The 13,610-nt window shown below is 34.4% G+C and overlaps 1 protein-coding gene across 7 annotated transcripts in view; it reads left to right on the top strand.

Annotated features, from left to right (window-relative positions):
• Positions 1-12,260, top strand: part of Ddhd1 (DDHD domain containing 1) — a 76,013-nt gene extending 63,753 nt beyond the window's left edge. For 4 of the 7 annotated variants that reach the window (XM_047539461.1, XM_047539458.1, XM_047539460.1 and 1 more), the window contains 4 exons: positions 775-1,027; positions 2,029-2,220; positions 4,716-4,799; positions 9,608-12,260. In XM_047539461.1, the coding sequence (XP_047395417.1) occupies positions 775-1,027; positions 2,029-2,220; positions 4,716-4,799; positions 9,608-9,789 (711 nt within the window). In that variant the 3' untranslated portion in view covers positions 9,790-12,260. The remainder of the gene's footprint in view (positions 1-774; positions 1,028-2,028; positions 2,221-4,715; positions 4,800-9,607) is intronic. The other 3 variants (XM_047539463.1, XM_047539462.1, XM_047539459.1) reach the window with 1 other exon arrangement.
• Positions 12,261-13,610: the final 1,350 nt, after the last annotated feature.

The raw sequence follows: 13,610 nt of genomic DNA, 5'->3' as shown, positions 1-13,610 counted from the left end.
ACAAAGCATTATCTGTTCTTCCTCACATCCCTGTAAAGGAAAGAAATGTGGTCCTTTCTACATCAGGAAACTAAGGCTATGAGACCTTGTGGCCTAATAAATATCAGTTAATAAGTGACAGAGGCCAGAATGTAAACTTGGAGGATTCTGATACTACATACACCTGCTACATCATCCCAACTTTACATTGGGCAAATAGTCTTTTGCTGGCATCTAATTTATGCTGTTACTATATTAATCTATTTGAAAATCAAGTTTAATAAGAGATTCTAAAATATAGAAAACTGACCTTATTTGCTGTGTTCCAAGTTACATTTACTTCACTTTATGAGACTGACATAAATCTAATTTTTAGATGATATCAGAACATAATAAAATTAATCTACATCTCTAAAAAATAAATTAATGAACACTATTATCCTAGACTGATTTTTTTCATCATCTAATCATTAAGGGTGCATAATAATAGCCCAGCCACATATTATTAACAGTGAACAAATAAAAATACATGTTTGAAATACCTGCTTTTTAAATTCCCTCTCTAAGGTCTGCTTAGTGTAAAATAGTATAAGAGGGGCTGGGGTTGTAGCTCAGTGGTAAAGCGCTTACCTTGCACCCATGACACATTGGGTTCAATCCTCAACAACACATAAAAATAAAGGTATTGTATCCAACTACAACTAAAAATATTTTTTTAAAAAGAATATACATTTTCCTAATATTAAAGCATTGTGCATTAATGTTGTGTTTCTTTTGAATTTTTTTTAAATCAAGGCTTATAGATTAGAACCATTAATATTGAAACACTACAGCAACATTTCACCTGTCCAGATCCACTGGTACAATACTTCAAATCCTCTACCTTATGAGCATATGAAGCCAAGTTTTCTCAACCCAGCAAAAGAACCTACCTCAATTTCAGAGAATGAAGGCATTTCAACCATACCAAGCCCTGTGACCTCACCAGTCTTATCCCGCCGACACTACGGAGAATCTATAACTAATATAGGCAAAGCAAGCATATTAGGTAATTTCTCTTTTAAGTACTTTTTATTCATGAATATAAGCACTTTTGTATAGATATTAACTTTGGGGAACTTGGAAATACTTGGTGTATTATAAAACTTTCAATGGTTAATCTCCTAGAATTAACTACCCTCTAACTGCCTAGTTGAGGACCAGAAATTCTAAAGTCCTCTGATTAGATCAGATCCTGAAGTTTTATGTGAGACAGATGAATGAACCAGAAAAGCACAGTTCTGAGAATCGAGTTCCTCATTTTAATCTGGACCATACCATCTACTGGGAGATGTTAAGCAAATTCTATAGTTTTTAATGTTCTACTTCCTCATCTATGAAATGAGAGCACACTTGTGTTATAAGAGCCTAATTCTCTGATCTGTTCTGTGTCTCTCAGACTGTGCTTCCCGGGGGCAGCAAGGTTATTTAATTTCTCTTTGAACAATTTCCAGTACTAGCTACTAGTGTAGTGTTCATATCACTTAATTCTGTGCCACTTGAATTTGTTCATTGTTTTTAGTTACAAGTTGCCTTAATACAAAATGCCACAAGATGGCACTAGAAATGGGCTTTGTCTGTTAGGTTCATATGATATTTCACTTGGTCATAGTCAGATGGTTTATTAATGGATTTTTATAATATACCCGCCTAACTTCAGTACTAAATAGATCCATCAATAGTAAATTTATACCCATGTCAGTGACATGGTTCTCTTATTAAAGTTTTTAATTTTGCCAAATATTTCAATAACAATGATCGCTTTAATTAACATCTTTATTCCTTTGTTTATATCCCTATAATCGGGACTCATAGAGTTTATACAACTCTCCTTCTTTTTAACACCACTTGTATTTAGAAACATACAGTATAAATTATAATTTTCTTATGTCTCCACCCTGGAAAAGCATGACTAGGACTTGGTCCCCCTGCCAGTTGGCTGCAATTATGGGTGGTGCTTAGTGTGTGGTGTGCTTCAACAGAATGAATATCCTGTTTTGTAAAATGCAGGGGCTGCTAGCATTGGAAAGGGGCTTGGTGGAATGCTGTTCTCAAGATTTGGACGTTCATCTGCATCACAGCCATCTGAGACATCAAAAGACTCAATGGAAGATGAGAAGAAACCAGTTGCCTCTCCTTCTACTACCACCGTGGCAACACAGACCCTTCCACATAGCAGTTCTGGCTTTCTTGATTCTGCATGTTAGTTCATACAATTCTTCCCTTGTTGTCTTTTTAAAATTTGAGAAGAGCAGGACATTTTAAGATATTGGCACTAGCAGTCAAATCTCATATCTAAAGCATACATTAACTTTTAAGGAAAAAAGTACTTTCCTTCTACTTATATTTTTAAGGATACTTTCCCTGTAAATGCAGTTTCAGTTTCTGCATTGATGAATTGATAGTTTGATCATTAATAATCAAGGCCTTTGTGGCACAGGGGTCTAAAATATTAAGTATAAACAAATCCCTTTGGGGTAAGTACCCCCTGATTTTTATAAAGTTTATTTTTATAAATATGGTCTTCTCAGTATTAAAAATTCATGTGAGTGCTTCAAATCTATGCTGTATCTGGTCTTGAAACTTTTAAAAACTGCTCTGCTGGGGCCATCCTGCTGCTGATCCCACACTCCCCTCATCTAGCCTACTTCAAAGCTTAGAAATTTCATAAGATTCACTGTATGGCTTCCAGTCCTAACCCAGTTGGGCTTAGCATTAGAATGGAACTTTAATTTTTTCCAGTGGACTTACAAAGTTTAAAAACTTGAATAGCTGTGGCACACTAATGTACTTAATATATACTTATATCCAAAGTCTGACCTTGAACATTATTTTTAAGTGTTCAGTAAAATAAAACTAGTAAGTTAAGGCCTTTTTTTCCTTGGATGTATAAGAGGAAATGTAGATGCTGAAAAAATGTGTGTGTGTATGTGTGTGGTCTGAAACCTTTCTAAGACTATAGAAAGAGGAAAAATTTGCTTTCTCTAAAAAATTTTAAACATATTTCAGTTACTTGTAGCATTGTGCTCTTTCTGTATATGCTGCTGTAATTTTTAAAATTACCAGCATCCTTTGCCATCTATAAAACTTACTTTAAAAGGAAGTAAGTTCAAGTGTAACTGTCCAAGAGGGTGGATATTTCCTACAGTCAGTCCCACTCCAGAGTGATTTGTCAATAGGTTTGGACATTTCTAACTGGGCAAACAGCATTTTTTTAACCTGTTCTTATTAAGAACTGAAAATATTATGATTACAAGTCTTTTGAATACTATCTAGAAAATTCTTTTTGAACTTCAATATTTGTGTATAATTCATAGTTTAGTTTTCTTTTAAGAGTTCCTATACTATTGCTGATTTAAGTTGTCATTTTTACTTAATATCAAAAATGTGATTGTGAAAACAAAATTGTATTATGACATACTGGTATCAAAAAAATCACTCTAACTTCTAAAGAAAATTTCAAAATTTTTGTGACATAGCAATTAAGTCACAGTTCTTTGTAATGTTGTTAATATATAACAGTGAAGCTAATTAGCAGGGTGAACGAGGGAGCAAAAGAAGCACACTAGGAGTTGAATCCCTAAAAACGTGTAGAATCTATAGGATCCAAGGGAAGAAACTTCTTTAGTTTGTTGTTGTTTCTCAGGGCTTTTTATTTGTTTGGGATTTTTTTGTCACTATTTAACATATTAATTTAAGATGATAATAGAGAAACTTCCTGCTCTTCTAGGACATTCCTTAGAGATGCTTGGCTTAACACATATTCTGTCATTCTTGCATGTAAATACTTTGCTTGTCCTAATGGTAGATTTCTTGTCTTCTGTTGTCTCAACTCAGCTAATCATGAGTCTTAATTACATATATTCATCTCTAGAAATAGATGTCACTATTAAAATTGGACAACTACTACTACAATAGGACTCTGCCTTATAAGTCAAGTCCCCAGGATAGACCTAATTCTTTGACTTGCTTCAATAATATACCCTTCTATGTAATCCTGACTTAGACAAATTTCTTATGTCATGATCACTGTCTTGGCTTTATTTTGCAAATCATAAAATATTTTTTCCTTAATCATCTTTCTGGAATTTGGTGACTGTGATTAGGTGCCTGGCTTCCTTCCTTTCCTTCTCCTCCTCACATTGATTGCATCATTTCTTCTGGATAACCTTTCTTCTGAAGCTTCTCTCTCTCTCTCACTTTAGGATAAGAAGGATACAGACTTCAAATTTGTGGTTAAACAGGGCTTCTCTCTTTGAAAGAGTAGTGTGGTCAGTTGAAGCAGTGTTTCATCAAGTTGAAGCATCTTATGTATCTGTTATATATCTATTCTTCATTTCTTTTGAAAAGTCTAGGCTTCTTTGCAAAAGTTTTATGATTTCATTTCTTGTGCCCCTCTGTTTGTAAAATATTATGAAAGGAAAAGATCTGTTTCTTTTAGCATTGCTCTGGGTTAGAGCCTAAATTAGTTGTAAATTTGGGGACTGTCTGAGTGACAATAGAGTATAAAATTATGTTTCAAAGTTAATTATACTTACATTTTCCATGAAAGAGCTCTTTACAAAAACCAAGGGGTGTACTTCCTTTTGTATACTATATAGTTAGCTTATTTGGAAGTATTGTTCTAACCTTTGACCACTGCAACATTGAAGGCCATTAGCCACATCTTTACAGCATCTTGTGTTTTTTTTTCACAGATTTCAGACTTCAAGAATCGTTCTTTTATCTCCCACAACTTCTTTTTCCGGAAAATGTAATGCAGAATAAAGATAATACCCTCGGTATGGTATATGACAGGAATAGCACTCAAAACACTATGAAAATGATCTACCTAATCTTCTGTTAATCGAAAAATTGGGTCAAATCATCTGAGATCAACTTCAGTGTTCCCATTACAGACTATTTTATATGTATTTTCCTCCCATATTTTCTAACCTTCCTGAAACCTAAGTATTGATTAGCTGCTTAATGTGCTAAAGTATATAATATTCTTGTTACTTGTCCTATAGAGAAGGAAACTTTTGGGGAGATAGGTCAGTTTCTTTCTACTATTTTCCATGATGCTGGAGATTTAACCCAGGGCTTCAGGCATGCTAGACATGCACTTTACCACTGAGCTAAATACTCAGACCTTTTTAATTTTGTTTTTGAGACAGGGTTTTGCTAAGTAGCCCAGACTGACCTTGAATTTGTAATCTCCCTGCCCTAGCTTCCTGAGTAGCTGGGATTACAGGCATGTGCCACCACACCTGGCTTTTCTTTATTGTCTTAGCATCTTCAAAAAGGTTCACTGTTCTTTTCATGTAATATACTTAGATATAAAAGGATTCATAACAAAGAATTTAATCATTCCTAGTTATTTCAGGATTCAGTGACATTAACACTTAGGGTTGCAATATGCCATAGTTGATATCTAATTTCAACACAAATATTTAATGTACTTCACAGAAGTAGGTTCACTTTTTTAAATTGTATTATTGGAGGCAAGAGATATTTTCAGGCTCTTTTTAATTTTCATCATATGTCTCATACCAAGCACTAATCTTAACAGTTTAAAATTATTTTTTGACTGACTTCTTATTCTTTTTTTATAGCTTCTTTCTCTTTCCTGTTTTTAATATTAAATTTTGCCTTTGATTTTTAAAATTACATTTTTCTTTGGATACTTTAGCCACATTTAATTTTACAGTGTACTAATTTTCATGAATTTTTTTCAATTGCCAAAAAAATGACAAGTTTTAGTATAACAAACTTGGTTTTTTTTGGCTCCATCGCAATATTTTTTGTATTGACTAAACTCAATATTTCCCTCAAGAAATGATCTTATGTAGGTGATCTCTCTGTTCTTGCCGATCAAATAGCCAGTCATTGCCATAAAGAAATAATTTTATTTATGCCTTTTGCATTTTCAGTTGGAAGAAGGAAAATTAATTCACTCACATATTTGTCCTATAGTCAAGAAGCCCAAGCAGTTAGATCACCAGTCATATCTACATCAAACAGATTCAGGTGGCAAAATCTATATGACTTCCATTTTCTCTTTCCTTTTCACTTATGTAATACCTTTATTATATGTTTACCATGAGCCAAGATACCGTAGTAGTCACTAGAAAAGACACCAAGATGAAACAGACTTCTGTACTTCCCACAAGTATTAAATGCTATTATGAAAATTAAATGTTTTATAGAGAGCATATGTCCTAGTAGGGAAGGTACTAGTAGAAAGGTATAGATAATTGCATATCTATAATGTGGTAGCATGTGATGAGCCACATAACATACATAACTGAAAGGACTCTTGTCAATTCTGAGGAATGAGAAACTGCTTTCATCTGGAGAAATTAAAAAAGGCTTTGTGAAGGAAGTGGTATGGACATGCAGAAATGAAAAGACATTGCAGGAGAAAGAAACATCATGGGCAGACGTGAAGCATGGGAGACATAGGGGACTATATGTTAATTTTCTTGAGAAAAGGAGTGGAAGGGAGTAGTTCTAAATATGATTAGAAAAGTTTTTTAATTATGTGGAGTCCAACAACTCTGGCCATTTCTTGGAGTTTTTAATACTCAAAAATTTGCCACACACAGCCTATCTGTGGTCATCTGTTAAGAATTTGAATGTCTTCCAGAAAACATTTATTATGAGAAAAAAAATTGACAGAGATGACAACTGATTATAAAACTCATTTTAGAATTTTTGTTAGTCTTTTAAAATAAAGAATGGTTGGAAGAAACAATAATTCACAAATTATAAATATTCCTTAAATGTTAAACACTTAACCACATGAAATGTTTAGTTGCTCTGAGGCCACATAGAAATAAGTAACTTGGGATCAAGAATTCTGAACACATCATCTTTCTTTTCCAAGTGAACTTTCCACCAATTATTTGGAAGCATAGATTAACTGTTGCTGGTATTTAAAGTATTTTTCATGGTGCCTTTCTGGAGCCAAATAGTAAAACAGTAAAGCAAAGAACTTAATGACTATATAAAACAGCAGTTTCTCAGTTGTAGGTCTCTTCAGCTGTTCAGGAACCTGGTCCTTTTCTTAAATCAAGGAATGCTAGGATGGCATTTGAAGGAGAGGAAGAAAAGGTAGTGATTTTATTTTCTTCTTTCCCTCTGACTTAAGTCAGCTAGTGAAACTAGAGAAAACTCCCAACCTGTGTGGTGCCACCCCCTGTTGATGTGGTAAAAATGAGAAAGTATGTCAAGGCAACTCCATGTACATCCAACCCTGCTTTAGCCAAGAGCAGGTCACGTCACACATGTAGAGGGTGCTTCCATGTAGAACTCAACTCCCTTGAAAATTCCGTGATCTACATAAAAGAAAGATGGGGAACAGGCCCACCAGTTCCATCCATTTTCCCACATAAGCAGCATAGATAACCATGCTTATTGCCAGATTATATGGAGTAAACCTCTTAAGGGAAAGAATCAGTACTGATCTAGAATCAGTACAACCCAAAGATTAATAGAAAAGGAAGGGGAGCCAGTCTAGCAATATCAAACTTGATCAAAGTTCCTATAGGTGGTAAGAATGACAAGGGCACAGAGTGTAACAACAAAAAATTATAACAGTTGAGTGTCCGTGAAAGACAATGTTATAAGACAGTTGAAGCATATTAAGAATAAATTTCAGGACCACAAAATCAGAGGAGCCAGAGAACACTTATTATAACAGGGAAAATCTCCCTTTGACTTTAAAACAGTTTCAACAAAAGACTTTGGACTGGGAAGATACGAGCAGTGGCATTTGAAAATGAATTATTAGAAATCATAACCTGGTGGTCCTTACTAATCTTAACACGTATGTTTCCTTTCTCTTCTGTTTTTCCTCCTCTTTTTCTCTTTGTAGCCAATATCATCTGGACTTGCCTTCATTATTCTTGAAAATTCCAGTTTCCTTCTCCTTTTTCATTTTTCTGACTATCATACTGGAATGTGCCTACCAATCTAATCCAAATGCCCACAGAATATAAAAGTTAGGAGGTTAGGACATTCCCACCTCACGGGTCCACATGGAGTTCAACTATTTCTGATTTATAATGAATTAGCTTAATTAAATGAAAAAATTGTAATCAAAAAGAACTTCGTAAAAAGCCTATGTCAGTGTATTTTACAAGTATCTTCTAGCCTAATTGGTATTTGTACCTCTTAATGTAAACCCTTCCTGAATATGGACAGATAAATCCATGAACATTTCTTGCCAGAAAAACATAATTGAGTAGTAAAATAACAAGTATATGTAGGAGCCTTTTTAAAGGGCCAAACGATATTCTCACAAAATATGCATTTAAATAAATATTAAGTAAGCACTTATTTCCTAGAGTGATAGAATTTCCTGTGTGTGACTACCAAATTCCTTAGTATAAAGCAAAACCTAATTTTTCTCCAGCCTTCTTGACTTTTACCAATTCTTTTGACAGCCTTTGGCATGTTGAAAAAAGAGCAAACTTTAAACAGTCTGGTTGGTAGTGACTTGATGTTTTTGTTTTGTAAAACAGACCCTTCAAAATACTGTATGGCTCATACAGTTTTAAAGGAGTTCCTGAAGATCAAAAAGTCATCTTTCAGTAAGGATTTATTAAATACGCCCATTGAGTTTCTCTTAAGAATCTAGATTTATTTGAGGGGATTTTTCTCTAACAGGTATTGCAAGAACCTTATGTGGCTTTTTTTTAAGACAATTAAATTCACTGATTTTTTTTTTTTTTTTTTTTTCTTGGTACCGGGGATTAAACTCAGGGGCACTCAACCACTAAGCCACATCCCCAGCCCTATTTTGTATTTTTTGTAGAGACAGGATCTCCCTGAGTTGCTTAGCGCCTTGCATTGCTGAGACTGGCTTTGAACTCACAGTCCTCCTGCCTCAGCCTCCTGAGCTGCCACCATGCCCAGCTACTGAATTATTTGAGGACAGCACTGTTGTAAATGAAGTCCTTCTCCTAAGAATCACTACTATTCTCCCAGCTTATCCTGCACAGCCACCTAGGAGGTTCTAACAGTTTAATAAGCACTTGCTTGTTCCATGCTAACTGGATGCAGAGCAGGGTGGGTGGTGAACGCCTTTAAGGAATTCAGTCAGGTGGGGAAAGAATCATTTTGACTGAAAATATGGTTATCTTTGAAGACATAGGCCTCCTATATAAGGAGGCATTGAGTGATCTGTTACACTTCAATGGGCGTGATGCATGCAAGCCTGGCCCATAGTTCTGTAAGGGGAGTTTTTTCACATGTCACAGATTGGGCACAAAGATTAAATGGTAATGTCAGGATTTGAGCCCAGTTTCTTTTACTCCAAAAATGTGCCATGAGGCCAAGTTAATTTTTTTGGCTAGAGAGCCTTTGCTGTTCCATACTGACTTGAGCAAACAGAGGAATGGACCCCACCAAGTAGAATCCAGTGCTACTGAAGCTCTTTCAAGTGTTTGTCCCATAAGAATAGAGTGAAAGACTTCTTTTTTTAAAAAGGCAGTTAGGAAAATCATGTTCATTGGTTAAATTTTTATTCAATATTATCAGTCTGTATTGAACTATCTGATTGTAATCATTATTCATTTATCTTCTTTTTTTTTTTTTTTTTTAGTGGAATTGGATCACAGGATCGATTTTGAACTCAGAGAAGGCCTTGTGGAGAGCCGCTATTGGTCAGCTGTCACATCACACACTGCCTATTGGTCATCCTTGGATGTTGCCCTCTTTCTTTTAACTTTCATGTACAAACATGAGCACGATAATAATGCAAAACCCAATTTAGATCCAATCTGAACTCTTGAAAGACATTAATGACCCAAAACTGATTTTTTTTTTCTGTTAAAATATGTTTGTCAAGATATGAAGATTTCAGGGTTAAGTATGTTCCAGTTTTGTTTGGGGCAAGAAATATTTAAATTGAAAAGCACTTTATTTTGTTTCAAAAGAAAAAAAGAAGAAGAAAAACACATTTTCAGTTCTAAAGAAGTTAGTTACAGTTTCTGTCATTTTGATTATGAATCTGATGGAACTCCCTGGAGAGAATCAAGCAAGACCTAGAAGTGAGGAAGGTTTGGGTGAACTGCATGTAAAGGTTATAAATATCAATCTAATTTCTCCAAAATATAAAAGCATATTAATGGGTTGAATCTAATGTATTAACCAAAATATGTTATAAATCTAAAATGTTCAAGGTTCAATGTAGTCTGTGTAAAGATTACAACATGGTATATCATTGTTTTAAATTTCTATGAAATATTCAATTTCCACAATTCCTTTGAAAGAAGAGAAACTAATGCTAAAAAACAATATTTGAATTTGAACTAAAAAAAAATTTGAACTACTATATTTATAATTTATTACCTCTAATTGCTTTATTTCAATGTATGAAACATTACATTTTTTAATGTTTCCTTTGAATTAATTCAAAAACCACATTTAGTTTCTATAGTGTTAAGACCCTTTTTTCTCAGAATTCCATCTTTGTACTCTTCAGATGAACATACTGTGGCATACTTTCAGTATTTTTTTTTTCATTAAAAACTTGTGTTTCATACAACACTAGTTCAGTTTTTTTTTAATGAACTTTTTATTATGTTACATGTATCTCAGAGAAAGCTTAAATTTTCCTAAACTTGACACAGTACTCCATATTGGGTACATTTCATTAACTTTATTAGAAAATTATTAAACACCTTTGGAATAAGGAATACGAAAACAAAAAATGGTATAAACATTTATGTGCCAAATGTTAACACAGATGAAGGAATGGAGGGCCACTAACAAATTTTATTTTTAAAGTGTTAAAACAGGGAGACATAGGCATAATAAATCAGTACACTGAGGCCCTAAAAGGGTTTTTCTCAGCTGTAATTATTTCCACAGTGCTTTTCATCTGAGGAGCTCAAAGGGCTTTAAGAGATGTGCGTTCAGCAAGGTGTATAGTTGCTCCACCAGGTAAGTACATGAGCATTATTCTCATGTTATATGTTAGTACACCAAGGCACCAAAACATTAAAAGTGTCTTGCATTAGATTACATAGCAAATCAGACCTTGGATGAAGGCAGACCATATTCCTTTACATGCTGTTTAGTGGCTAATAATTCACATGTGACCTGTTAGTTTGCAAACAATATCAGAAGTTTAAGAAATGGCCATGAAACCAATATATTACCCTACATATTCATTCTTGAATCTTCACATGCAAAGGAGTTCTTAAGAGAAAAGATAGTAGCCATCTCTGCCACAGCCAACCCTCACTTCTGAGTGGCTTCCACTAGGTTCCACTCAAGGTGCTGTCTTCATTTACCTTGCAAGGAATTTCTTAGCTTCCCAGCAATCAGGGACAGTTGGTCAGTCTCACATCCCATCCCCTGTCTTTATAGGATAGTAGAATCTCTGACTTTCTCATAGGCTTTACTCCACACCATCAGTACTGTTGGCTATTTTGACCTTACATTGAATTTGCACAACATGAAGCACTTTTTTTAAATATTAAAAAGTCTGAAGGCTCCGTGACTAAGTCCATGACTCAGTAGGAAACCCTTGCTATAAAAGGCTTTTAATGGAATCTTAGCAAAACTGAAGGGATTCCCATTTGAATTCAGAGATTCCTATGAACTCAGGTCATTTTCATAGCCTGTTTATTTTTTAGGTCTAATTTAGTTCTCAGGAAAATTAAACCCATGTCATATGACTGTCATTAAAGGATGACATATGTTGCTATAGTTGGTTTGATACTCAAATGCTCAAGAGCTTTAAGGGTTCCCTTCTTAACCACTGCAATATGAAGAGCCTTTTTTACCTAAAGAGTAAGATTCCATCACACATTTTACTTTGAAATTCAGTGAAAAGAAAAGTAAGTTTCCATAGCTGAAGGAATACATCTACTTCCTTTACTTCATATTGAGAAAACAGTCAAATTTTATCACTTGTAGTTTACTTGAATTCTGGGAAAGAGCAACATTCAAAACTCCCTTTTCAAAATAGATATTCTGGACTGCTGGGCAGGTATTTGTTTCTAATTTATTATTTCCTCAATTAGAGAATGGTGATTTTAGTTTTATAGTACTTTTGTTTTTATGTCTCTGCATGATATCATGGGATGTACTTGTATATACTCAAATAATATACGGAGTATGTGTAATTCTGGCTTGATATAGAAGCTAAGTCAGTTACTGAGTAACATTTTGCAACTTTATTCCAGCAAGTACTAAATTGGCCAAAAAAAGTTCTGTTTTTGATACTATTAAAATTTTATTCTCTATTTTGCGTATATGCTATGATTCTCTTGAGTACTGATCAGATCATTCAGCGTTAATCCAAAGAGTAGTTGGGAATTAGAATAAGGAGAATGTTTTGGAATAAATCTTGCTTTATTTTATCTTTAAAATTAACCTTTCTAAGCCTTTTGCTGGTTCATAACTATCATCAGTGGTAATTTTGCTTATATTATAATCCAATATTAACTACTTTAGAACATAATCATGAAACAATATTGGGTATTCCAATTACAAATCCTTTAAATGTGAAGCAAGCCTATAGGAACCTTGTGTTTTACTTCTGTTAAATTGTCCAATTGGTTTATTTACTCACACAAAAGGCCTCAAGGCACAAAAAGTCTGATCAGTGTCTGTGTGTGTGTGTGTGGGTGTGGGTGTGGGTGTGTGTCTCATGTCCTCATTGAATTGAAGCATCCTGGCCTGTAAGACATGTAACGCATCATATCGCAGTTTTGCATCCCCCAAGAGTCAGAAGGTGCAGGGTCACAACCCAGGCCACTTATTAACTACCTGAGCCCCTTAAAGTAGAGTCAGGCCAAACCAGGAAATCTTACTGTAAGGTCTAGAGTCAGGTCATTGAATTTCTTGTATATATTTCTGTCTCCTCAGTTACTAATGAATAAGGCTTTTGTAAACTTGAGAAAGCCCTATAGTCTATATCCTTAAAATTGCTTTGTAATCATCTTTCAGTGTTAATGAAAATGAGGCTAAAGAAGAAAGGAGATGTTAAGGAAAGGTCAAGGTGGAGCTAAAAAGAGAATATAGCAATCATATACTGGAAAAAGAAACTAGAATTTTTCTAAACTGAGTGTTGGACAGTTGCCTTCTGTGGTTTCTCTGAAGTTTTCTATCTTGTCCATATTCTTCTGTCTTTCCTGAGTCTCAGTGCCTCGCCAGAAATCTGACAGTACTCTGGCTGATTTGAAACGTGAATCTCATCTCAAAGTTCTCCTATTTTGTAAATGTTAGTACTGGGATGGTGAAACCTAGGTTATCTACATCCTATATCAATCTTTAGTGAATGCTTGTGAATATTTTCAGAGACCCCTAACATTTCAGAGTTTATGGATTTAAAAGGTCTAATTCAAACATGTTTTAGTTTCACAGAAACATTTAAGCATTTAATTTAGTTTAAGCATTTAAATATCAGTAAAGGTCCTAAGGAGTAAAGACCAAGCCCAAAGTGACAAGAGGGAAGTGGTAGAGTCTCTAAAATATCAACCAGTGTAGAGTCTTAAAGTGAAGGTGATCATTTTCCAAAGCATGCTCTGCAAATGTTATAGTGTGTCAGAAAATAAGTCTGGGAAAGCCAAATTTAAAGGTTCCTATAGAGC

Source organism: Sciurus carolinensis, chromosome 2, assembly GCF_902686445.1.
Source record: "Sciurus carolinensis chromosome 2, mSciCar1.2, whole genome shotgun sequence".
Taxonomy (NCBI): domain Eukaryota; kingdom Metazoa; phylum Chordata; class Mammalia; order Rodentia; family Sciuridae; genus Sciurus; species Sciurus carolinensis.
The sequence above is the reverse complement of the archived record's forward strand: the minus strand, read 5'-3'. Positions and strand labels throughout refer to the sequence as shown.